Below are 26,630 nucleotides of genomic sequence, written 5' to 3'. Positions count from 1 at the left end.
TTGTAGCTAGAGTGGTCTTTCTAAATGTGAGTCTTCTCACAACACTCTCTTCTTAAAATCCTTCAATGGTTTTCTGTTTCTCTTAGAATGAAATAAAAACTTCTTAACTCCCACCCCTGCCTTCTTTTCTAGATTCTTTGCTTGCTTCTCTTCTACATTCCAGCACATTGGCCTTCTGTCATTACCTCAAATGTGCCGTGATATTTTTTTCTCTTTGCTTTTTCTTTGCCTGTGAATAATCTTTCCACCCTTTTGTGAAAAAGCAAAAACAAAAACATAAAGTTCCTTAATTATTCTACAGGTTTCAGTTATATGAGAAGAGATGCCACCTTTCGGTGTTCATACAGTGAGCCCCTTTTCTAACACATTTTGGTTCATTATAGTTGCTTGTTTAATTATTGGCCTTCTACTAGACTGAGAGGTCTGTAAGGACAGAGACTGTGTCTTTCTCCCCACAATGCCTATAATTCTTCTCATATGAGTACATAAGAAGTATTCGGTATATATGTTGAATGAATGAATAAGTGAATGATTACAAGAAGATAGTACAGTAAATAAGATGAGCTGTGATAACCGCTTGACCCAGGATTACTGTACTGATAGTGTCCAAGAGTCATGGATGGGAATTAACGCAATATGAAAGTCAGAGAAAAGTAGACACTTCAAGCTTCGTTCTAGTGAAGGAATGGCAAATTCAGGGTCCCCCCCTCCTCCTTCTGAATTTTAGGTTACAATGAGTTTTATCGGTAGAAACACCTTACATATAGCTAGACATTTGAACTAGAACACTGATATAAGAGAGGGGATGGTGGCAATAACAATGGTTCTGTCAACTGGAATCTTTATAGCACTGTTTTTGTTTTTTTTTTAACTTTTTTCCACAGAAATTTCAAATCTGGTTAATTTCTTAGCAAATCGTCTAGCACTTTAGCTGGAGAAATTTAAAGAAAACTGAGGTTATTAAAGATAAACTTCTGTAACAAAATTATGTCCTATTTTTGTATAAATCTAGAAAAAGTCTAGCCATAATCCTTTTTATTCTGCTTCGTTAGGAAGTGCTTATTAACAAGGAGATAGCGAGGACTCAGAAATAAAACTGACAGATACTTGTGTGTAGTGAATGAAGCAGCGTTCCTCAGCAGTAGCACTATTGACATTTTGTGCCATATCATTCTTTGTTGTGGAGAGCCCTGTAAGATGTGTAGCAGCAGCACCTTGGATGTCTGCCTTCTAGATGCCAGTAACATCCACCCCCTTATAGTTAAAATAATCAAAATACCTGCAGTCCTTGTGAAATATTTCTTGGAGCCAAAATACCCTCACTTGAAAAGTAGTGCACTACAGAATTAAAAATTATATGCCTTGTCACTGATAGGAAAACTTTGTAATATATTGGAGCCTTGTAATTCCCATGTAAGTTTTTTCTAGACCTTTATTTGGTCACTTATTAATAACATGTAAAGGACCAATGTGAGTATTCTCAAATATTTCCAGGAATGAAGTGATGAGGACTCCTGGCTACTTGTCTCAGGACACAGACTTCTAAGGAATAGAATTAATGATGAGACCTAAGAAATGGTGAACGATTAATTTGTGTTTTGAGGATCTGCCTCAAAGAGTGCATGACTCTGCCTACACCTTTGACTTGGGGCTCAGGATTGAAGACTTGAAGAGTACTTATATTTCCCCTTCAGTATTAGGGCGTGCACTTACATATATAGTCTTCTTTATGTTTGTTCATATGCATGGATATGGAAGACAGTGAATATTTATCTTATAACAGAAGGGCACAATTTTCCAAAAAATCAGCCAAATATCCCTACAGATGGGAGAAACATTTTTGGCCTTCTCATATATTATTACCATTTGGTTTTTCAAAGGATTCACACCAGTTGTTTAGCTGCAGAATACCAGTGTTGTATTGATATATGAAAATGAAACCACAGTTTTTCACTTAGTTACTGCTAGTAATGGTATAATGTGCTTCTGGATTATGTTCTCTCTCTTGCTTCTTATCTTCGAACTTGTTATTAATTATGAGAAGGCTGTACCTTCTCTGTAACTTGTTTCAAATCCACATGTCATAAATCTTTTCTAATGAAGCTTCTATAGCTAGACTGGCTAAGGGAAATCATGACAGAATAATCCCTAATAGTACTGTGATTTTTTTCCCTTTCATGGTCGTAAAGGAAGAGAATGGAAGCTTTCATTTTACTTAGTAGTCTTTAGAAAAAAGAAATTGTCAGACTTTGCAAATGTGGATAGAAAGCAGATTGATATTAAAATGTATATGGATTATTACATCACTTTTAAGGGTAACAAAGAAAAAGCATGAACTGACTAGAACAAAAGTTGTACATTCATAGAAATCTGTTCTTTTTGTATTACTTGTCCCCCATTTCAAATCTGAGATTTCATCAGTCTTATGTTTTATTTTGGTATTAAGTGGCAAGTTTCACAAATTGAAATGTGTTTAACATTTTGCCTTTTATTATAGAATATAAGGTAGAGTAGCATCTCTAACTAAATAAATGCTAAACTAAGTAAGTTTATCCAGAACAAAAGTAACAGAAAGGAAAATAAATTTTCAAATGAAGATTCTTAAAATTATGTTATTTTAAAGAATTCAATATACATGATATTTTTAGTTGTTGAAACTCTTAAGGAATTCCTGAGTTGAAACTTTCAGACACTTAGCTGCATAATTTACATATTCATGCAGTTCAACAGATTCTTTGAAGAATGTTAGAAATTACTCAGAAGTTTTTGTATGTTTGAATGGAAAGAAAATTATCTTAATTTTTTAAAATAGTGTTCTTTACTATATGTTAACATAATGATAATTATAATAATAACTGACATCTATAAAAAAACTTAGTATGTGCTAGACACTGTTATAAGTTCTTTACTTTAGTCCATATAACAATCTGTTAGGGAAAAAATTGTTACTGATTATAGGCAGTTTCTCATCTATGAGGTCTGTCTGGAAAATGTCCAACCATTGTTAGTATAAGGATAATGGTTTGAGTGACATCCATGTTATCTGGCAGCCAAAGAGAGTAGACTAGAATGCAAATGTGTGAACAACAAGGACTTCACTACTAGTCAGTGGGGGCAGTAGACGTGCTGTTGAGTGAGCATATGTACCCTGTGGCACTGGCATTCAAAGTGACTGAGCAAGTAGAGCAACGAATGTGAATCAAATTTTGCCATAAGCTTGAACATTCCTCCACAGAAACTATTCAGATGATTCACAAGGCCACAGCTATGGACAACTTGTGATTGGCAGTTCATCACAACAACGTACCAGCTCATGTGTTATGTCTCATGCAGAGTTTTTTGGTGAAACATCAAATCACCCAGGTGACTCAGCCCCTCTACAGCCCAGATTTGGTGCCCTGCGACTTCTAGCTTTTCCCAAGACTGAAGTCACCTTTGAAAGGGAAGAGATTTCAGACCATCTCTGAGATTCAGGAAAATATGATGGGGCAGCTGATGACGATTGGGAGAACTGTGTGAGGTGCTTACTTCGAAGGGGACTGAGGTGTCATTGTCCTATGAACAATGTTTCTTGTATCTTCTTCAATACCTGTCTCTATTTTTCATAGTACATGTCTGGATACTTTACGGACAGACCTAGTATAGTGGTCTAGTGGTAGGTCTAGCATTGGATGCTAGAGCTTGAAGTCAAGGTGTTTGACTCTATAGCCTAAATTCTTAAAGATGATTCTCTACTGTTCTATAAACTTTTTCTTAATCATCTATACATATTCACACATATAAATTCCTTCTATTTTGTCAAATAATTTTGCAACCCATATAAGTGTATGTAAGACATCAATATGCTGGGCAGTATTAAAAACTTGCTTAGTGAGGCATGACACTCAGATGGAAGACTTTAAAAGACCAAACTCTTGTAAAATTTAAAGGAGATATAATTAACACATTTATTTAATTGGAAAAATAAGTTAACTATCTTGAAAGATTGTAATGAGGGTAATATACCCAGCATTAGATCTATAAAGATATAAATGTAGATGTAGACATAGAGACATATATAGAGACAGATGTAGAAATAGATATAGATGTCGATAGAGATACACATCTTATCTGTACTACTTGATGACAGGAATGTCAAGAGAGAGGAGGGATTCACCTGCCTAAACCAGAGGTCAGCTATGGCTTCACTAAGGATTTGTGGTTGAAATTTTAGCAAATACATTTGTAGTGAGTCTTTTTCAGGAAGGTCAGCACCACATAGCTTGCTCCTTGATATAAATTTCTCAAAATTCGAGCCCAACTCAAAAAAAAAAAAAAAAGATCTATTTAAATACTTTTGGTGAGACTCCATTTTTGCATGTGTGTGTGTGTGTGTGTGTGTGTGTCTGCTTTCTATTGGTGGGGAATTTAATATTCTATAGACTGCATGTCACTTGGGGACTTGGAATTTTTATAAATGAGAGATATAATGAAGATAACAGGTAAAGAGCAATTAGTACATCTCAAAATTCTAATTTTAAAAACATTTTATATAAGCAATACTGTATTTATATAAGAGAAGGATTTTGTTTTGGGAAAATTTAAACTTCAAAATTTGTATTGGCACTGTGGCTAGACCTATTTCTTTAATATCTATATCTTGAAAAGATCTACCCTTTAAGTCTCTTACTTAAAGGAATATTAATTTAAACTACAAAATAATTATGTTGAAAAATGGCAAGAGGAATATTCATATTATTCTAGGGTTAAACATCTTTTATATTGTTGGCATTTGCAAGGTTGACCCTTGCTCTTTTCATGCTATAGGTTTTATGTTCATTGTGGTGAAGTGAAATGAAAGCACATGAATATTTTCAAGCATCAGATACCTCGTTTTCCTATTTGTATACATTATCTCACAAAAGTGTGTTTTTCACAGGTTCTTATATAATGTTAGATTATCCCTATTTCATCAGACTAAGTCAATCATACCTTGAATTTTTAGACAAACTATTTATTTATACATATATACAACTAGTATTCTTATCAATCTTTCATTGAATATGTACACCAAAGATTGATTTAACTTACATATTGGAAATAAATCTATTCTGAAAATATCATCTGACCCATTTCACCTGGACAGTATGTCTTCTGTAGCAGTATGTCTTCACAGTCTGTCATCTACTTTTCTTCACCATTTCATTTGGGTGCAGCTTTGAATGTTTTCTTTCCTTCCTTATAATCTGTTTTATGATTAGTATAAATTTACATTTTCAAACATTTTGGTAGGTTTTGAGATGGTTTGATTATAATTAATTAGGATGATTTTATACACTATCAGCTTTCTGCACGCAATACTATATTATGGCACCATTAGTGTAGAAAAAGGATCAATCATTATATTCCAGAGAACTTTCAACAAAATTTTTTTGCAGTTGTTTACAATTACATTATTATTCATTACCTTGAAAAAGCAATATTTTACTTCTAAATTTCTCAATTGTTTCATATTGAAATATGCAGAGTTTTATATTAAGTTTGATGTTTTGTAGTGCTTTTCTGAGCTCACACTTGGTAAGTTTCTTTATGTTTTATCCAGTTTTTCTGTTAGGTTTAAGTTTTAACTTGAAAAAAAAAAGTGAAATAATACATATGTATATAAATATGCTTTAACCCTTAGTTTTGTCAGACTCCCTATCCTGTATGTTATAGGCTAAATAAATTAACTTATCTTAACAACATATGAGATTGAATGGGAAGACAAAAATGTACAGAAAGAGTGTGTGGGAATTTTATACACACACACACACACACACACACACACACACACACACTGTATTTTTCTCACTATAAGACCCATCTGACCATAAGCGCACATAGATTTAGAGGAGGAAAACAAGAAGAAAAAAAAAAAAAAACTCTGAACCAAATGGTGCACTCAAATATTTAATATAATAAACAGAATAACATTTCAACCATGTAAAGTGAACAGCAGTCAACCGCGGTATTAAGAACCATCATCGCTGTCATTAACAAATGAGGAGAGACTTTAAGGTTCAAGTACTCCTCTAGTTTTTTGGAAACCCCAAGAACTCATCATCGCTAGTGTCAGAATTTATGGGGACATTTAATAACAGGCATTGAGGGAGTTAAGAGGTATCACTAATTTTAACAGTCACTGAGAGTATCACTATCCTATTTACAGTTTCTGGCAGACTATCCCCCAGTGTCTGTTATGGCTTGTGATACCCCTTAATCCTATGTGTCTATGTTATTACTAGAATAGTGACCCCACCATAACTCCCTTTATATACTACAAACTTCAGCATTTATGGTTGCTCACCCAGTTACTGCTGGCCTCCTTACACAGAAATCTGGTGTGCACTGGAAACAGTATGGAAGTAGATGAGACAGCTGTAGCATCTAACAGAGCCAGTTGCCAGCTGAGAACATGTTACTTCAGCTCCACCCATCTGCCTCTCATGATTGGCAGAGGTTAAGACACAGTGCTTGGTGATTGGAGGTGGTTTTATTCACACAGGCCCCACCCAATGTCAAAGACAATTGGCAATTGGCACTGTGCCTCATACCCCTTATTAGCCTCAGCTGATTCGTCAGGTCAGCGGTTGTAGCTGGGAGTGTCAGGTGACTCTCTGCACTTTCCCAGGTCCCGGGAGATGGGCAGAGGTGGATGGCAACTGACCAGATGCCCTGAGATTCAGCAGTAAAATGGGACATTTAAGCATCCTCAGGGGTTTCACATGGGCCCACTGCTTTTTCTTCTAACAGCTGTTGCTACCGCTGACAGGTCAGGTAATACACATCATGGTCTGTGACTCAATATTTGCTCCATAAGACGCACAGATATTTCCTCCATTTTTGGGGGGAAAAAAGTGCATCTTAGGGAGCGAAAAATATGGTGTGTGCGTGTGTGTGTATATATATATAATTTGTGCTCATAGTAAAAAATTAAAAGATGTAGCAATCCATTGTATTAAAATGAGTTTTTATTTGCTCTACAATAATTGTTTTTAAAATTTGAAAGAGAGCCAGTAAGAAATAAATTGAAATCATTTTTCATAATGTAAGGCATCAGTGATATTTCTGTGTTTTCCAATATAAGTGATAATTACAAGAATTTATTTTAATAGTAGCCTGTCTAGTTCCAAATTACTATCAGAAACAAAAGACTTTGTGTACATTCTAGAATATAGCAATTGTAGATTATCCAAAACTAGAATATTGTTGTTTTTGAGTTTGGAAAATGAGTTAGTTATTCTTAAGGAACTAAACTAGGCATGTTTTTCATATCTAACATAGCTACTTTTTCTAGGCTTTACTAAACATTACATTGAAAGATTCTAGTAGTACTTGCATTATCTGTTTACAATATGCTATGGATGCAAATTATATAAGATACAGGTATAGCTGTGACAGATAAATGCCTTCTTGTAGAAATAAAAATTAGCAATGAACTGACATTCTATTATAAGGAGTAAGAAGTATGGGAATGCACTTACAGAATTTTACTATTTTATATCTCCAATGATTATTTATCTTATATATATGTAAATATATACACATGTGTATGTATATGTCTGCTTTTTCTGTGTAGGCATAGGTAGCTTTTTTTTTTAATAAAGGATCGAGCTCAGAAACATCATTCATTGTAAAGATTTACTCTGCCTGTTATTTTCTTTTATTTCTAAAAGCTAAGGATTGAGTCAATCTTATCATTGTTCTGATGCATCTTTTTTTAAATGTCATGCTTCAGGGTAAACTGATTTCTCTATGAACTTCGGAAAATTTTCTACTGGCATAACAGAAATGATTATTTATCTCCCCACATGTTCAAATGGCCTTAAACTGCTTTAGGGTTATTTGCTTCACAAGACTTAGTATTGATCCAGATTTTATAACTGACTCAATAAGGGAAAATAGTCATTACAAAATAGCTAGAAAGATTGCTTTAACTGGTGATTTTGTTTTAGTCATTTTTAAATTATTGCAGAAAAGTGATGGTGAAAAGGCATGTCTGAGACTGCTTGAAATGGAAAGATTGCTCTTTAAGAAATTAAGATGGAAAAAATACAATAAAAAAGAAAAAGGGAATAAGATGGAATCAATTCCTTATTTTGGCTATGGATCTTAAAGACTTTTCTAGATATGTAGATTTAAGTATATATAGGAGAAAAACTTGTTATTGATGAATCACTCAAAGTATTCTAATTTTAATTCTTTGAATTGAACTAAAATGTGTTCACCTTATTAAATGCAATGAAATCTCAAACATTTGTATTTATATGTATATTTCTTGTCTAGCTGAAGTTCTTTGAATTGGAAGTAACCTACCCTTATGAAATATTCTGATATTGCCAGATCCACTATTAGTCTCATTGAGAAACAAGCCAAGAACTGCCACAAATTGGTTTCCAGTTTAAATAGAATTGGTTAGTCTTATGACCCTACACACATTTCCTGCACATCTACTTGTGCTGAGTAGTTTTCTCACTTCACATTGATGAAATGCTACAGCTTGGCAGGAAAGGTGACTTTAGAGTCTATATTCACCACTGAAATAGGAAATAATTAAACACATTCTAAAATATAATAATTAAGGCACAATATTTATAATTTATATAAGTATTTTTTATAAAATATCAGAATAGTAGTAAGCTGAAGGACATAATCAAATGCTTATACATACCATTTGATGCCAGGTCAAAGGTTATGGTATTTAGATATCATTATATTTGTCTTTTAGCAGATATATCTTTGGTCTACTGTCTGACAGTGCAAAAAAATAGGCAATCAATAATTATTTAATTAGGGAATAAGTAATTTAGCCGTATTTGCTTAATAATTAGTGTTCTTGTTTACATACCCATATTGAAATGGGAAAGTGGCTCAATGCTTATGAGATTAGATACTACAGTGAGATTAAAACTTCACATGGAAAATCACTTTGTGAAATAATCATAACAGTTATTCATTGAATGCTTATTCTCCACTAAGCACTGCGCTAAGTTCTTCACAAGAGTTTGTACTTCATTTGGCAGCAATCTTATGAGATCAGCTTATTATCAGGTTTCTCTGTTTTAAATATGAAAAAATGGGTCTCAAGAGAACGTAAACAAATTTACAAAAGTTACATAGCTAGTACATGCTGGAGGGGAAGCCAAACTGATCGTTTATACAAAGGAGAGGTCGTTTTGCCTTTTCAGATCGCTGAAGTGAGACATTATATGATAAAATTAACAATGTCTATAATTCAGACTATAAATTTTATCTTTTAAGGAGTGTTTTTAAAATGATTATGTAAAACAAGAGTATTCATCTTTAACAAGAGGAATTCTCACTCATATATTCACATTATTTTTCATATGTAGAGCCTACATTATCTGACCTTTCTTGATATGTTTTCAAAACTGTGAGGAATAATTTAGCATAATGAGAATGAATAATAAAATGAACATTACAAAATAAAATAAATGCAAGTGTAATATTTGAAAATAAACTTGAGAGTGGCATAAATTCTATAGTAAATTGTGCCCCATGTCTAAAATCTTTCTTACACCAGTTGCTGTTGAACAGCTGTGCTGTTGCAGCTTCTTGTTCATGATGATGTGAACATGAAAGAAGTCTTTTAGAAAAATAAAATAATACTGTCAAAAAATAAGTCATACTTTTTTAGTTACTACAAATAATAATGGAATGTTTGAGTTTGGTTGGTTAGTTTTTTCTTCTAATTTACGTGTTTTTAATCCATGACAACACTATAACTATACTACTTATTTATAGAATTGAATGAGAGGTAAGATTATTATATTTTAATTCTTTTCCAGTGGGGTTACTAAATTCTGAGATCTCACAGATAATTCTTTTTTTTTTTTATCTGTAGTTTGATCTCTCAAAATGAACCTATGAGAACAATATTGAGTGAGATGCAGAAGGATTTGATTTCATTTCAAATATTTCCTTTTATGGAAGTCAATTTTAAGTAATTTACCTAATTTTCAAACTTCATTTCTGGATCTTCATTTGACATGAATGAAAGTGAATGTGCACATCTCTGGGAACACAGACAGGGCTGGACAACAGTGGTACGGAGAGAGTTAAAGGTGATCTGTCGGACGGAGTATTCCCTGGCACAGGGACACATCTCCTGCGGGGAAGGCATAGGAGGCAGGGTGGCCTTTTCAGAGCCTCTCACACTCTTGCCGAGGCACCATGGGAAGACTGGGGGGGGTGTTAGTTTGTATGTGGGGTTTTGGGGGTGTGGTAATGGTAGTAGGTAAAAACATGTGTTTTTAAAAGATTTCATTAAACACAGTTTTGGGGGGAGTTTAACAGCTAGATGATTGATTGCAAGTAGAAATATACAAATACGTAGTATGTCTCCAGCACTTGATCTGATAACAAGGAAACAAGGACATGAAGCCGAGGAATGTGAAGTGGCTTTGTCCCAATCACATGCCAGGGAGCGGTGCAGTAGGTCTGAACACAGATCATTTCAGTTAAAATCCAGTTTTCTTTTGCTGCAAGACAATATCTTTTTAACATAGCCTAATGTTTATCAAGTAGAGTAAGAATACAAAAGAGATTTTTGAATGTTCTAACCTGACACCTTTTTATCCCTTTTAAATCAGTTTTGTAAATTCATTAGAATAATGGTGATATGCTGATAAAAATAAAGAACATTTTAATGCCAGATCTCAGCAGAATTTTTAACATGTTCTAAACTGGTAATTTAACAAAGGAAAAAATACTGTGTTTAAGTAATGCTTTATTTTCTTTTACAGTCTAAATCTTAAAAATAAAACAAAAGCTTCTTATTGTATATTTGTTTTTTTCACTATATACTACCAATAAAAGTAATACATTAAATAAAACAAATAACACCTATTTATAATGTCCTGGAATTAATTTTTCTTTTTAGTTTTAAAAATCCTCTAGTTATATTCAACACTTGAGCACCTGTTATCACAAACTTTTATATTGTGCATCATTTCTTTTCTAAACTCTTACAAGTTAGTTGTAGGGTAATTTGGATGGTGCCTCACAAACTGTAATAAACTCAGTACATCATGTTGTTTTTATCCTCCCTGCTCACTGTTTATTCTCAATGTTAGAAATCATAGCATATAAATGACAGGAGGGCTGGCTTTCAGACAGCCTTTTGTAATTATTCCCACTGAGGCACTGTCAATAGGATTAAAATACAGAATCTGGGTCTGTCTGTCCCAGATGAGGTCAGCACTTTGAGCAGTGGGAATACTATTTCTACAAGCTGCACTTTCCTCTTTGCCTTGTAGAAGCATAGACATTAATATGACACAAGTATTTGAATGCTTCTATGGAAACAGACTTGGCTTTCTCTGAATTAAGTAAAAAGTCCATCTGCAATAAATAAAATAACAGCATTTATTAGAATGCCTAACTCCGTATGCATGTAGATTCTACAATAATATTAAAGCCCAGAAACTTTCAATTACAGAACAATCTACTTATACTTCATAATTAATAAACTTTTTGCAGCTGCATAACTGTAGCCGGAAACATCTGCAAAGCCTCATATTTACACACAGACACATACACATAATTCCTTCAGAAAAAGTTCAATTGTGCTTAAAATCACAGGTCTGGAAACAGAGTAAGACCTAAGGAAGCTGAATCTAGTTGTATTCAGTTTGCTCATGGAAGTTGAGTTGAGGCAGTTAGGAAGGAAAGAAACCAGCCTTTGTCTGGCAAAATGATATGAATAAAAAATAAGAATACAGTATTCTCTCACTTATCGTGGGTATTATGTTCTAGACCCCCCGTGAAGTAGGAACCTTACATTTATTCTACACTCTTAAACCTACGTAACTTTAACGACATACATGTACAGTACTGCAAAATCCTACGATATAGTGAAAAATTCGTGATAAATAATTAAATATAATATTTTTAAAAATCCCGTGATACAGTGAGGCCACGACAAGTGAACCGCGATATAGAGAGGGACTACTGTATTTAAGATCTATTCAGATATTTACTCAAAACTCACATTGAGTAAAAATCTCCCCTAAATATAAACTTTGTATTGATCAGAATCTATTTCTTTTGTTATAAAATTGCTACTTCTCAATAAAATTTAAATTATTATTTATGTGACTCTAAAACAGTGGTTCTCAACCTTCCTAATGCTGTGACCCTTTAATATGGTTCCTCATGTTGTGGTGACCCCCAACCATAACTAAAGCATAGTGATTAATCACAAAAACAATATGTAATTATATATGTGTTTTCTGATGGTCTTAGGCGATCCCTGTGAAAGGGTCGTTCAACCCCCAAAGGGGTCGTGACCCACAGGTTGAGAACAGCTGCTCTGAAGGTAACAAATGGGTAAGAAGAATATATTAATTCTAGATTTTGAAAAATTTTAAGTAATTCGTAGTTAATGTATTTTACCTAAATACAGCTTTATAAAAACAGATGAGTATAGAATGTGTTAGAAAGACAAAATAATATATTATCAATAGATAAAATTTGCTACTATATTCTTCACTTACTTAAATACTAAGTTTGAAGTTGCATTATTAATGGATTTTATTATATATAAAAGCTTCACTGAGATATAATTCACATGCTGTACAATTCACCCATTAAAGTAGTTTTTGGTATAGTCATAGGGTTATACAACCCACATGGGAAATTAATTTTAGAACATTTCTATCACCCCCAAAAGAAACTTTGTACCCATTAATAACCACTTACCATTTCTCCTCACTGTTTCAGCCCCTAGCAACCACTAATCTGCTTTCTGTCTCCTTAGATTTGCCTATTCTGAATTTCACATAAAGGGAATTATGTAATACATGATCTGTTGTGACTGGATTTCTTCACCTAACATAATGTTTTCAGGGTTCATCCACGTTGTAACATGTCAATAGTTGACTCCTTTCAATTGCTGAATAATACTCTATTTTATTTATTCATTTATTATTTGATGGGCAATTTGGGTTGGTTCACACCCTAGTTATTATGAATAAATTTGCTGTGAACATTTATGTACAAGATTTTGTTGATACATGTTTTCATTTTTCTTGAGCATATACCTAGGAGTGGAATTGTTAGGTTATATAGTAACTTGTTCTACCTTTAGAGGAACTGCCAGTTTCTTTTCAAAGTGGCTTCAACATTTTACATTTCTAACAACAGTGTATAAGAGTTCTGCTTACTCCATATTCTTACCAACACTTTTTTTTTTTTTTCTGTCTTCTTGATTGTAGCCATCCTACTGGGTGTAAATGGTATTTCACTGTGCTTTTGATCTGCATTTCCCTGATGGCTGATGATGTTGAGCATCTTTTTGAATGCTTATTGGTCATTCATATATCTTCCATTGAGAAATATCTATTCAGATATTTTGCCAATTTTTTTTTGGATTGTCAGTAGCTTTTTAATTTTTATTTTTCTTAAAACTCTAACTTATAGATTTTTCAATAATTTCTTACTTTACCTCCCTCATCAATTTTATGGTAGAGATATTTTGTTATTATGCATTCTTCAGAGACTTTTGATAGTTTGAGAGAAGACCTAGAACCTATAGAATGATGATTTTAAAAACCTGGAAACCTTAAAAAAAAAAGAAATGTATAGTCTCCAGAAATGATTCAATTATTGTGATAGAGCCAAGTTATTAATGTCTTTTGAAAGCAGCCCTAATATGCAGTTATGGAGCATAGCTGACTAAGATGATGGATTATCAGTGCCTTGATGTCCAGGATGATGTCAAAAAGTCTAAGATTAAAATTGGAGTTTAAGATTTCCAAGAAAATAGCCCATTAAGGATCAGGAATCTTTCTTGGCTGTAGAACTCTAGAAGTCTATGGATTTTCTGGGACAAGGTCCTTAGAAATAAAACTAGATAAGCTATCCCGTACACTTACCTTTATAGGTAATAAACCTAAAGCACCAGGGCAAGTCTGAGCATCTGCACCCTCATTCAAAAAGAAGAGATATAATTCCATTTCATCCAATTGCTTAGCTTGAAGGGTAGAAATTTGTCTGTGGCTTTTAGGATGGCCTTTAAGATTGTTCATTGGGAACACTTTTTAAACCAGTACTCTGATTGTTTCACAGACTGCCTCATGCAGGTACATACTTAAAGACCTGGCACCCCATTGCTTAAACACTTGACATCCGTTGAAGACATCTGTGGAATGTGCAGTTGTTAGGAAAACTTAATTGAGAACCAACGTACAAGGATTCAGTATCAATTCTGTATATTTAAATTTCTCTATGTTCAGAATTTTGATGCAGTATTATAATTCTTGAGTAATTGATTTATAAATGGGGAACCCTATTGCCTTTTGTTTTCTTTTTAAAGGAATTTAAATCCCAAATATTATTTGAACCATGTTAGTTACATAGGACAATATTCTTATTTAAAATAGTGGAAATTAAATATATTAAATTACATTTATTTTATTGCAATAGATACTATAACAGATCTTGGAATATAATATAATATAATATAATATAATATAATATAATATAATATAATATAATTTCGTGGATGTATTGAAGTAGATAATAATGTCACTGTCTAGGAAACCGAAATTTCATGTGCTTCCTCAACCCCCCCCCCCAACTTTTTGATAGTTTTTCATTTAAAGAACAGACTAAATGAAAAGTTGCTTAATATATGAAATCTGACAAGATTATGGTTCTTGGCTCTAGGCCAATGAATTTATGTTATTTTATTCATTAAGGCGCTAAGGGCTGAGAAAAAAGTAAAAAAAAAACTCAATCCCAGGGCTTTGTAGAAACACTGAAAAAAGTAATGTTACTAAAATTATGGATTAAAGATTTTTTACAAAAGCAATAAAATATTGAAAACAAATTTATACATATTTCCAATTTTCAAAAATATAATGAAATGATACCTTAAGGGGTAGTGAACACACACTGCAATACACAGATGATGTATTACAGAACTGTACTCCTGAAGTCTACACAATTTTATTAACTAATGTCACCCCAATAAATTCAATAAAAAATAAAAATATATAAACACAAGAAAGTGTTCATTTAAAAAACCCAAAACATCAAAAGGCAGGAAATTGAAATTTTATGTTTCTTATTTACCTAATAATACCATAGGTACATATTATATTAAAGTTTTCTTTGAGTTCAAATGCTGCTGAACAAATTGAGAAATAAAGCAAAGGAAGAAACGTTTTAAAACTGCTTTTGCACAATTCCTAGAAAGTCATTCCTATATACTTCAAAATTATGTATGAAGGGAATTTATCTTTGATTAAGGTTGCAGAAGTCATTTGTCCCTAAAAACATATTTACTAAGATTTTATAGGAAAGTTGCTGCATTTTTAGGGGAAATTGACTTGGTTTCTATGCAGCCTTTCGGGGAGCGGTTTGGAGAACTCATGTAATTCTTCCCAGTGTTTGACTCTCAGATATGTCACTTCACCCCAGTTTCTGTCACTGATTATTTTATTCAAGCTGTTTCATGTAGCTATTTAATCTAAAACTTTAATTTAAAGAGCATCTGTTACTTTCTTCCCAAACTTTTTAACCACCCAGTTGCTTACTGTTATTGTAAGAGACACAGCTTATGTTGTTGCGTGTTCTTGACTTAACACCATACTCTAAAGATTTTGTACGGCAGTCTCCCTCATCGGTGGGGGATATGTTCCAGGGCCTCCAGTGGGTGCTTGAAACCGTGGATAGTACTGAACATGATATATGTTAAGTTTCTTTCCCTAAGTAAGGCACAGTAGATTAACAATGATAACTAATAATGCAATAGAACAATTATAACAATGTACTGTAATAAAAGGTATGTGAGTGTGTGTTCTCTCTCAAAATCCTGTCGTGTCTACTCATCCTATTCCTGTGATGATGTGAGATGATGCACAATGAGCTGCAGTGAGGTGAATGAAGTAGGCAGTGTGACATTGGTTAGACTATGCTTGACCTTCTGATGATACATCTGACGGAGGATCATATGCTCTGGGTGACCCTGGGTCATGGAGCCAATTGACCATGGTAATGGGAACTGTGGAAAGCAAAACTACAGAGAAGGGGAGGGGAGAGGTCCTGCACTTTTTAAAAATAACTCAAAATTAATAATTTTCTTAAAGGTTAAGTCAAAACTGTCTTGTGACAAGTCATTATTTTCAGTATTAACTGAACTGAAACAAAATATTACTTTAAAGAAAAAAATGTTAACACTTTACTACATTTTTCCATTATTGCTTCTATCATTATCTATTTAATAATAACCATGCATGTACTCCATAATTTTGCAGGTATCGACAGTACCAAAATTCATAGTGAAATTGAGAAAACCTATTTAATATCTCTTCAAGGTGTGCCAGGATATTGTTTCCTAGTTTTCTAAATTGAAATAGTAGCTTTAAATTAGAAAAGAGGTATAGCGAAAGACAGTGGTGACACATTGGAAATTAATTTTTTGCATTGCTAAAGCCCTTGAGAATCATTGAGTAGGTGCCAAACTTTGGCTCATTCAGCAGTCAACACTGGGAGAATAGCATATGGTTAAGTGTAAGTCGTCCTGTGTTCTAAATCCAGTTTTAACCTAGACAAACAGAATTATTTGAAGAACTCAGGTTACTTTTGCTTCAAATCTGTTTTCCCATCTGTTAAAGTGGTAACAGAATTTAATGTAATTTGGCAGTTGAATAGTAAGGATTTTAAATTTCTCTACATTAGGTACCATATATATTCCATACATCATGTATGTTAAGTAAAAAATGTACTTCTTTGTTTGTGAGAAAAACTGGAATAAGCCTTTAGTAGAGATTTTTATTTGCAAGGGAGAATGAGAATTCTGAAGGAATCCACTAGGTAGTTTGCCGACTAGTAATTCCGGAAGACCTACCTAAGTAAATATTAAATCATGTTGCCATTGTGTCCCCATCTCCCTGCTTCCTAACTTCCTCTCCCTGTAAAAAAAAAAAAAATAAGTAAGTAAATACTCACATAATGTCCTCAAAGACGCTCATGATCATAAGCTCCCCCCTCTCTCTCTCTGTCTCTCTCTGTCTCTCTCTGTCTCTCTCTCTTGCCTTTTTATCTTTTTAATTCTCTGGGTCTTAATGTTCAAGCTACAGGTTGTGAATAAAGCATTACCTTCTCTATTTTATGGGAATTATATCTGAAAATTGAATTACAGATAATGCTTAGAGCAAGAACAGTGAATACTTAAAGAAAGGAGTTTCCACTCTGAGAAATTCATGCTAAATTCTTTATTCTAGCAGTTCACCATTATTATTTTTTTCACCTGAAAAATAATTTTATTTTTATTTAACCTTAAACTTGTCAATCACCTCTTTTCTTGAACAGCTTTATCTTCTGTTTGATACCCAGCTACACTCATATTGGAAACTTATTAAAAACTACTTAGAAATTCCACTTGGAAATTATAACCATACAACTAAGATATTTTGAATAAAAGCCTATTCATATACATGCCAGATAAACTTAGGAACTCTTATTATCTCTTATTTTACAGAAATTTGCTCTCTATCCTGATGTAGTTTGATCAAAGGCCAGAAAGCTAACTTTCTTAAATGAGACAAAATTTTAAAAGTTTCCCAACTACCACTATAAATAAGAAATCTTTCTTTCAAATACAAAATCAATTCACCCTTCTTTTATGTGGCAAGATCATATCTTTAGAAACACTTTTAAGTGTTATATTTTTGTTATAGTAGTTGATAATCAATCTCCTTGTTCTCTTTGTGCCTTAGATTTGTAGTAATTGCTGCTGAGAACATGTGAATATGTATTAAGCTTTTCAGCTTAATATGTTATGAGTGTTTTCTTCTTATGAACTGAGGAAGCCAGCTACAGGGAGACGGGCTTCTGAGGGCAGCAGTGTATTATATATTTGCAAAGAGGTTATTGAATTCTTTTTCCATATTTAAAATTTATCACAATGTAACATAGCTTTAAATTAAGTTTCTAAGTTATCTAAGCTATCTATCTTATTCATGTAAAACAGTTTTATTTTCTCAAAACTCAGAATATGATTTTGAGCTCTCAATGTATCAGAATTATGTGTTAAATATTTAGTTCAGCATGTGAACAAAAGAAGAGAATGATTCAACTTATTTTCTGGAGAATATACCTTCTTGATAAGATTGTTTTTCCCACCAAGGAGTGAACATGTGATTAAGTTTTTGAATAATGCCAAGTTAAGTACATTAAATAAACTTGAATATAATAAATTAAAAGTTAAAATTGAACTTACCTTAAATATTCACTAATCTTTATGGATATGGTTTATTAATTTCTATTAAATTTAAAGGCGACTAACACTTAACTAGATATTCATTTAAATATGAATAAAAAATTGAATTTATTTAATATAGTCAATGTATAATACCATCTAATAAAAATTGTTGAAGTAATAGGATTTTAGCTTGCTTAATTTTAATTGAAAATATATGAAATATGCAGTGATAGTAAATAGTTAAGGGTTACTTGATTTAATAACAAATAAGATATGAACAAGTTTACTAGATGGTGATAGAGATGTTGTCTGTGCCTATCTGCTCATTGCTTGAGAGCAGCTGCTGTGTTATTGTGACGATGCCCTCAGCCTCCCAGCATCTCAGCAGAGGAGAAACAACCCTCGTCCGTTCACAGCTGATGGCTTTCTCCTGAATTCTGGTGGAATAGTTTCTTCTATTTATGAGATTTCATTATTTTTATTAACAGGGAAGTTCACATAGTGAAAATAACCTGCCTTTTAAACTAAACTGGTTGAAATTATATTTTGAAATTTCCTGAAAATGTGAAGGGAATAATATACTTCTATCGTTTTCAGATGAAATTTTTAACTCCATTATTTCTAGCAGATGATTAAAATTATTTTTATATTTTTCTCTTTAAGTCAAATTAACACATAAAGTTAATTAACAGCTATAGTTGATGAAGAAAACATAACTTTTAAGTGTGTTAATGCAGTTCAACAAACAAGTTAATTGTACTGAAATCAAAGTTACTCTTAATTAAATATCCTAAGCTTTTTTTCTAAATAAATTATACTTGTGTTCAATTTTGGGCTCTTGCCTTTGAACTGACGCAAACAATAGGTATAAGTTTGCTGCATAATTTGGTTATTATTTTTATCTTGATATGTAGTATTATAATGGGTTATTGGTATACACTGAAACAAAATTTTAATCTTAAAAAGGTTGTTTTTCACAAATCATATTTTATATGTCACTCTTTGCTAAATATTACTAAAATTTTTTAAAAGTCTGTTCATTCTCATGTTTCTATTTTCACTTTCCTTTGCGTACCCAGCCTGTGGCCGGGGGTTCTACAAGTCTTCTTCTCAAGATCTTCAGTGCTCTCGTTGTCCAGCACACAGTTTTTCTGATAAAGAAGGCTCTTCAAGATGTGAATGTGAGGACGGATATTACAGGGCTCCATCTGACCCACCCTATGTTGCGTGCACAAGTAAGTCTGCCATAGTAAAATTAAAAAAGGACTTTCAGATCCCCCTTTCTCCTTTGTACTATTGTGACATCATTGAGAGAGGCATGACATTTGTGAATACAGCCTTAATTAGTAAATATTTCAAATTCTTCATGAACCTCTAAGGCTAACCAATAATGTAAAATACATCTTATTTCAACTTCAATGTAATTTTAATGTCTGCAAAATCAAGATGCATTTTATTATTTTTCATATTCTTTTATAAGGATGACAAAATTAAAAATAATTTGAGTCTTACATGTATATGAAATGTGATTAAAAAATAATGGTTTCTAAATTAAAATTCCATCACTAAATAGAACAAATCTCACATCTTGGTGCTTTAATTAATGAGTGTTTGAGAGACCCAAATCCAAACCAAATTCCAGACAGTCTTATAAGTCATTCTTGAGCACATGAAAAGTGAATAGATATATTCTCTGTTATATGGTTAAAAGGAAAACCATTTTTAAACAACTGCATAACTTTTTTTTTCTTGGTAAATTAACTGTTCTTTTTTAATTGCTTGGAAATAAAGTAACCAAGGACTGTGGTAAAAGTACAAAGACAGTTGTTATCCTGTTTTAATTTTGACATATTAAATGGAAAATAAATAAAGCTTCTTGCCAAGTGAATTCAAAGAGGCTTTTATATGGCTTCTCTAGGAAAAGTAATGAAATGTTTATGTGAAATAAAGCATTTCAACTAGTTTTCTGTATGGTAACTGAGCCACTAGCTTAATGCTCCGCATGGTTCTTTGGTTCATTTTGTTTGCTTTTTTTCTGTTCTTATTTATTTGTTTATTTACTTTTGGTTTCCCAAGGGCCTCCATCTGCACCACAGAACCTCATTTTCAACATCAACCAGACCACAGTAAGTTTGGAATGGAGCCCTCCTGCGGACAATGGGGGAAGAAACGATGTGACCTACAGAATATTGTGTAAGCGGTGCAGTTGGGAGCAGGGTGAATGTGTTCCTTGTGGGAGTAACATTGGATACATGCCCCAGCAGACTGGATTAGAGGATAACTTTGTCACTGTCATGGACCTGCTAGCCCACGCTAATTATACTTTTGAAGTTGAAGCTGTAAATGGAGTTTCTGACTTAAGCCGATCCCAGAGGCTCTTTGCAGCTGTCAGTATCACCACTGGTCAAGCAGGTATGTTTTTTTGTTTGCCTTCACTAAGTGAATAATGTCTCCACATAAGTGAGGTGTCTCGCTTGAATATTTAGTTAACTTGGCTACACAGAACTCAATTATTCCAGCTTGTTGATTATTCACACCTTTTACTTTTCTTCATTATTTCTCCTGCTGCCTGTTAAACCATTACTAGACTCATTAACATCTCCAGAGATCTGGCAGGAGAAATAAAAGGGATAAATTGTAAACCAGTTAAGACTGCTCTAAGACAAGAAAGTCTGATGAAAGATCTAGAGGAGGAGAGTGGATAGATTGGATAAAATGAAATGAAGGATATTCCTTGCATTTTTATCTTTTTGTGTGATCTGTGCTCGTGATCAATATGTACATGATACTTAAGAATAATGAAAGAGTTGGCTGCACTGTCTCACATAGTGTTAATCAATTTTTTACCAAATAGATGTCATAAGGCAAAGTCTGCATTAAAGTTTTCACAAGAGGATTTTAAGTTCATCAGTAGACTTATGATGATATTAATGTTTATAATATTGAAATAAGTACTTAGGAGATCTCATGACAATTTCATTATAAATGAATTAAGAAATACAATAACCATGATTATGAACTTGTGGTTTAGCCTAAAAATAGTTTTCCCTTATTTTCTAAACTGGCATGTGAGATGCCATAGTCAGTCATTCTTTGCTCTGCCAAGTATGTTTTGGAAAGTACAGATTTGGAAGGAAGTTTTATAAATCCGAGACTTCGCATACCTTCAGAAAAATCATATTACTGAAAGAAGTTTTGGAAATTGAGGACTTTCTCAACCTTTTGATAATTCTTGCTGCTGAAGGAAGATGCTGTGTAGTAGATGTAGCCAGGTGCTATATCATCATTATTAATAAAATTGGACCTATGCTGGGGTCCTGAGTGGTGTTAGAATTATAATAAGCTTCTAACAAGGTCCTCTTGATCTTTGGCTGACTGTCAAAAGCCAGTATTATCCCAAATTCCAGGACAGAGACTAATCTACTCTTCATTTCTACGCCAATTTTAACAAAATGTTACTTATTTAAATTGTATCTGCAGAATGAAAACTATACATATGGTCTCCTGCTTACTATTTTGAACAGATTAGTAGGTTCTTATTCTAAAGGTTTCTTTCTGATATATAAAAGGCTATTGCAAATCAGATCCCCCATGTAAAAGCAGATGTCTGAAAGTGAAACAACATAGCAACTTTAAAATCTTCAAACATAGTACAAAATTTTTTAAATAACAGATTCAACTGATATTTGGATATGTATATTTTATTTACCCTTACTCTATTTACTAATCTCCTAAAATGCTGTTATCATTACACATTTTTACTTACGTTGCTTTATATTTAAATTATCATAACTCTACAGTGAGTGTGTTTAATAAGACACTTTAGGTTCATGATTGTGACATTAGTGCACCTGAGGTCTGCTGAGCTAGAATAACTGCTTTTTTCCTGCTAATATCAAGTATAAAAAGGGACATATTAATTTTTTTTAATGCTGAACTGATACCACAAATAGAGTTCCCCAAATAGGTTGCCTTTGGAATAGGTTTTCTTGCTCTTTAAATGCCGGTGTTCAATTTTTCACATTTATGTTACACCAGCTAAATGGGTCATAGATTTTCCATAAATTTTCAAGTCAAATATCTCACAGTAGTTAGGTAAAGTGGCTTTGGGTGTTGATTCTCTTATGGTTAAGAGAAAACTAGATTTGTTTTTTGGGGGAGGAGGTAATTTAAATGTGCAAAAATTAAATTGTGATGCTTGCACAACTCTGTAAATATACTAAAAAAATATTGAATTCTTTACTTAAAATGAGTGAATTCATGGCACGTAAATTATATCCCAATAAAGCTATTAAACTTTTTAGGAAGAAAAATATAATAAAGTTCAAAGGCAAACTAGGTTTGCACTTCTATATTGAAATATTAATGTACAGTTTTCTAGTTTCTACCACATCTCAAATACTAAAAACCCATGAATTTTCATTGTTACACTGTTAGCTTTTCCTGTTAGCATTTCCACTTTCAAAAAAAAAGTATTTAAATATGGCAGCAAGCTGTGGTGATTTTAAAAGTTTTAATTTATTTTTAACAGAGAACATTTTGAATATGTTAGTTAGTGACTATTGTCTGATTCCATTTTTATACCCACACCCCCACCTGCATCACCAACATTTTTGTTCTTTTTAAAGGGGGAATGATTTGATACTTTGTCTGCTTTCTTGGCTATCATGGAGACCTTCAGTGATCCTTGACATTCTCATTGTCCATTAACCAAACTGCGTCACCTCCCACCTAGTTGATGCTGCAAGTCACTTCAATACTGAATTTAAATCTTGATCTCTGGTTCATTATCCTCCTCATCAGCAATGCCTAGTATAAAAACATAATCTGTACATGACAGGCAAGAATAAGTAGTAACAATGGAATATAATCAGCCACTGTTTGAAAGGCATTGTGTGCACTCTGTCTATCCTTTCCTATTAAGTTTGGAGTCTGGAGCTCAGGAATCTCCACACCAATGGCTGTGGAAATGGAAATACATTAAAGACCTTCTATCCTTTGTTCAGGGTAGTAGTAGAGGCTTTTGGTGTTGAAGGATCTGTGCTCCAACCCCAATCCTGACACTTAGAGGTATGTGTTCATGGAAGAATCACTGAAGTTCTTTATGAGTGAAATGGGGATAAAATAATATCTAGCTTTCTGTGTTATCCTGTTAAATGAGATAATATCAGAGAAAACTTAAAAACTGTTTTTCTGCAAAAATGTTATTTCAGTGAGTAGCAATATGAATGCTGATTAGTACTCTTTAATTTTATTTATTGGGGTGACACTGGGTAACAAAACTATACAATATAGGTTCCAGGTACACAGTCTGGAACACATTCTGTGTACATTGTATAATCCTCTTTATGTAATTCTTTGTGTAGATGTCAAGGCAAAATATTCTAAAATCTTCATCTATGGCAATGTGGGGAGAAATAATGGAGGCCCAGATTGCTTTGGGTAGCATGAACATTTTAATGATGTTAATTCTTCCTACCCATGATTGTGGTGTGTACTTCCACTTATTTGTACCTTCTTCAATTTCTTTCTTCGGTGTCTTATAATTTTCCAAGTACAGGTCTTTTACATCCTTGGTTAAATTTATTCCTAGGTTTTTTTGTTTTTGTTTTTTTTAATACAATTGTAAATGGGGTTGTTTTCTTAGTTTCCCTTCCTGATATTTCACTGCTGATGTATAAAAATGCTGTAACATAGTTCTTTCTATATACTAGCTGTACAGCAAATGTTGTGCTATTAATTACATTGGCAATACTAGTCATGCACAAAAGGAGTTAAGTGATTTTCTAAGAGCAAAAACATTGAGATATAAATGGAAAATGCATAGGGTTTAACATTTGATGACATAATTCTTAATTTTGGACAAAGTCATGTTATCTGTTTGACTCAAATTTTCCCTTGAAATGGCATCATACTACTTGACTCCTCATAGCCTTTTGGCTATGATTTTATTGTCCCTTAAGAAACTATAAAAATAACTCTGCATGTCTTAATTTGACTAATTTTCGTTATGTTTTCAAGTGCCCAGATCTTATTTCACTTCAAAATTAAGATTTACTTCAGTATCACCTTTGCTTAGATTTTTGTAATGTTTATATAAAGTGTTGAATGGAATATAAGTATAGAGTTATATAACATACATAGACAAAATTACATAAAAAAAGGACAGTGCCAGAAGTTATGTCCTGTATTTGTCAGAATATCATCATTCATATTTACTATTAACTGGCTATTTTTCTCATAAATTAGCTCAGTTCATTGTTTTCAATGATTTAAAATTGTAGTCCAAGTTATAATAAAATTAATTCCATTTAAGTTTATATCTTTTGATATTTCTTAAGATTGTATAAACTATATATTTTAAGGGAATTTGATGTTATGAAAAATTATCTTGCTTGAGAGCATTTACTGATTATTTTGCAGCACTCTGCATTAATTAATATTATTAATGTAAATGTAAGAAAAGCCAACACTACCACTGCCACCAACAAAAAATATATTATAGAAATAGTTTTAGTGTTGTTGAAACACATGTACATACTCACACTTATGCAACCTGCAACAGAAAGATCAACTGAATGAGATTAATTTAACAGTAAACATTCAAAATACACAAAATGCACATCCTGTTTCTAGTAATTTTATAAACCTGGTGTATCTGAAAGGCAAAATTCAGTCATGCTAATTCATGCCAGAGGGCATAATATTTTAGAAAATTATATGCTTTGATTAGCAAGTAGGAGTTTTTGATTATTTTAGTGAATTTTAATTCTTTAATATTTAAGTATTTTTGTGGTGCAATTAATTTAAAATTATACATGTAGATACATTTACAGTTTTTCTTTAGTGGTCATCAGTAATTAAAACATATGTAAGGAAACCCCACAAAAAAGACAGAATTTATTTATAAAAATTTGTATATTTATTCTTACATGTTTAAACTTTAGTCACTTTTAAAGCACTCTACATTTGATGCAATACACCTATCAAGACATTTTTCCCATGCTCAAAACTGTTTTTTGAACTTGTCAATTTTGATGCCTTTTAGTGCTTCTGCCGTTTTTTTGTTTCACCTCTGCCACATTGGCAAAACGTTTCCTTTTGAGGACTTTTTCCATCTGCGGAAGCACATGTTGCTTGGGAATAGATCAGGTGAATAGGGAGGGCCGGCATGAGCGTCATGCCTTTTATGGTCAAAAACTGCTGAACATTAAGCATGGTGTGGGCAGGTGTTTGCTGGTAAATCACCCATCATGAAATGGGCAAATGTGTTGAGAGTATCTTAAAAAAACAAAAAAACAGAAAAAAACACTGAAGCTGAAATCAGACTCTCACAATGCCAGCAGGTACACTGATACAGATGGGTTCCTAGAACACTCACGTAGAGGGGGAATCTTGTACTACAAGGGCCCTGCCCTCCAGAAGATAATTTTATTTTGGGGGGATACCTTTTGGATATAATAAACCTTTTTTAATACTCTTAATAAAATTTGTATATGGGTAATGCAACTATGTTGGCATTAATACTGACGACTACAGCTTACTGAGTGCTTGTTATAGGATGGTCACTTTATATGCCTGCACAGTATATTTACATTCCAACTTACTACTGAAATTTAGGAGAAATTATGTCTGTGTGTGATATGGACTCACAGTAAATATCTCATGCATTTTCTTATAACATTCTCCACATATTATTTGGGAAATGTTTGTCTTTACTGTTAGACTTCACATTATAAGAACATAGTGACATCTTGTTCAGTCTTATTCTCTAGCCCCTACAATATATTGGGCTTAGGGTATGTGCTTAGTAAAGATGGTGAACAAATTTAAAAATTCTTCATATAGTATTATAATATGAAACAAAACTTTATAAGATTATCAAGATTAATATATAAAGGGTTTAATTCAAATTCAATATAATTTATCTAAGTTATGTAATGAACACATAGGATAATAATTTCAAGTATTAAATTTTGTGATTTGGTCTTGAAACTAGATATATTTAAAATCTTAAAATGAGTTTTCAACTATATTTAAGTAAAGATTTAGGATAAATATTTAAAGTCATCGATGTCGGCAGCCGTCCGTCTCGAGAGACGATGGTGTAGCTTCTTAAGAGTCTATCTGCACCGCCGAGAATGGCTGTGCAGTCCGACTCGGGAGTGACACGGTATCTGTCTCCTCCCTGTTGAATCGACATCTTGCGATGACGCTGGAGTGTCCTCTCCAGTGAAGCTGAAGCTACAGAGCCTAGGCAGGGTGATATGGAGGGTCTTCTGTTGCCCATGCAGCAGACGCCCCCTCTCTTCGCAGCTGAAGGGTCCAAGGGAAAGACGGAGTCAATACAGCTTGGCTTCAGGTGCGCCGCAGGAGTTGC

General features: G+C 33.0%; 1 protein-coding gene across 10 annotated transcripts in view; it reads left to right on the top strand.

Moving 5' to 3' along the window:
• EPHA7 (EPH receptor A7) overlaps positions 1-26,630 on the top strand; it is a 175,945-nt gene that overhangs the window by 41,936 nt on the left and 107,379 nt on the right. For all 10 annotated transcript variants that reach the window (XM_090279688.1, XM_090279687.1, XM_090279685.1 and 7 more), the window contains 2 exons: positions 19,330-19,485; positions 20,327-20,662. In XM_090279688.1, coding sequence (XP_090135814.1) covers positions 19,330-19,485; positions 20,327-20,662 — 492 coding nt within the window. The remainder of the gene's footprint in view (positions 1-19,329; positions 19,486-20,326; positions 20,663-26,630) is intronic.

Source organism: Furipterus horrens, unplaced genomic scaffold, assembly GCF_987537825.1.
Source record: "Furipterus horrens unplaced genomic scaffold, mFurHor1.1.pri manual_scaffold_6, whole genome shotgun sequence".
Classification (NCBI taxonomy): Eukaryota; Metazoa; Chordata; class Mammalia; order Chiroptera; family Furipteridae; genus Furipterus; species Furipterus horrens.
This window is presented reverse-complemented; position numbering and strand designations above follow the sequence as displayed.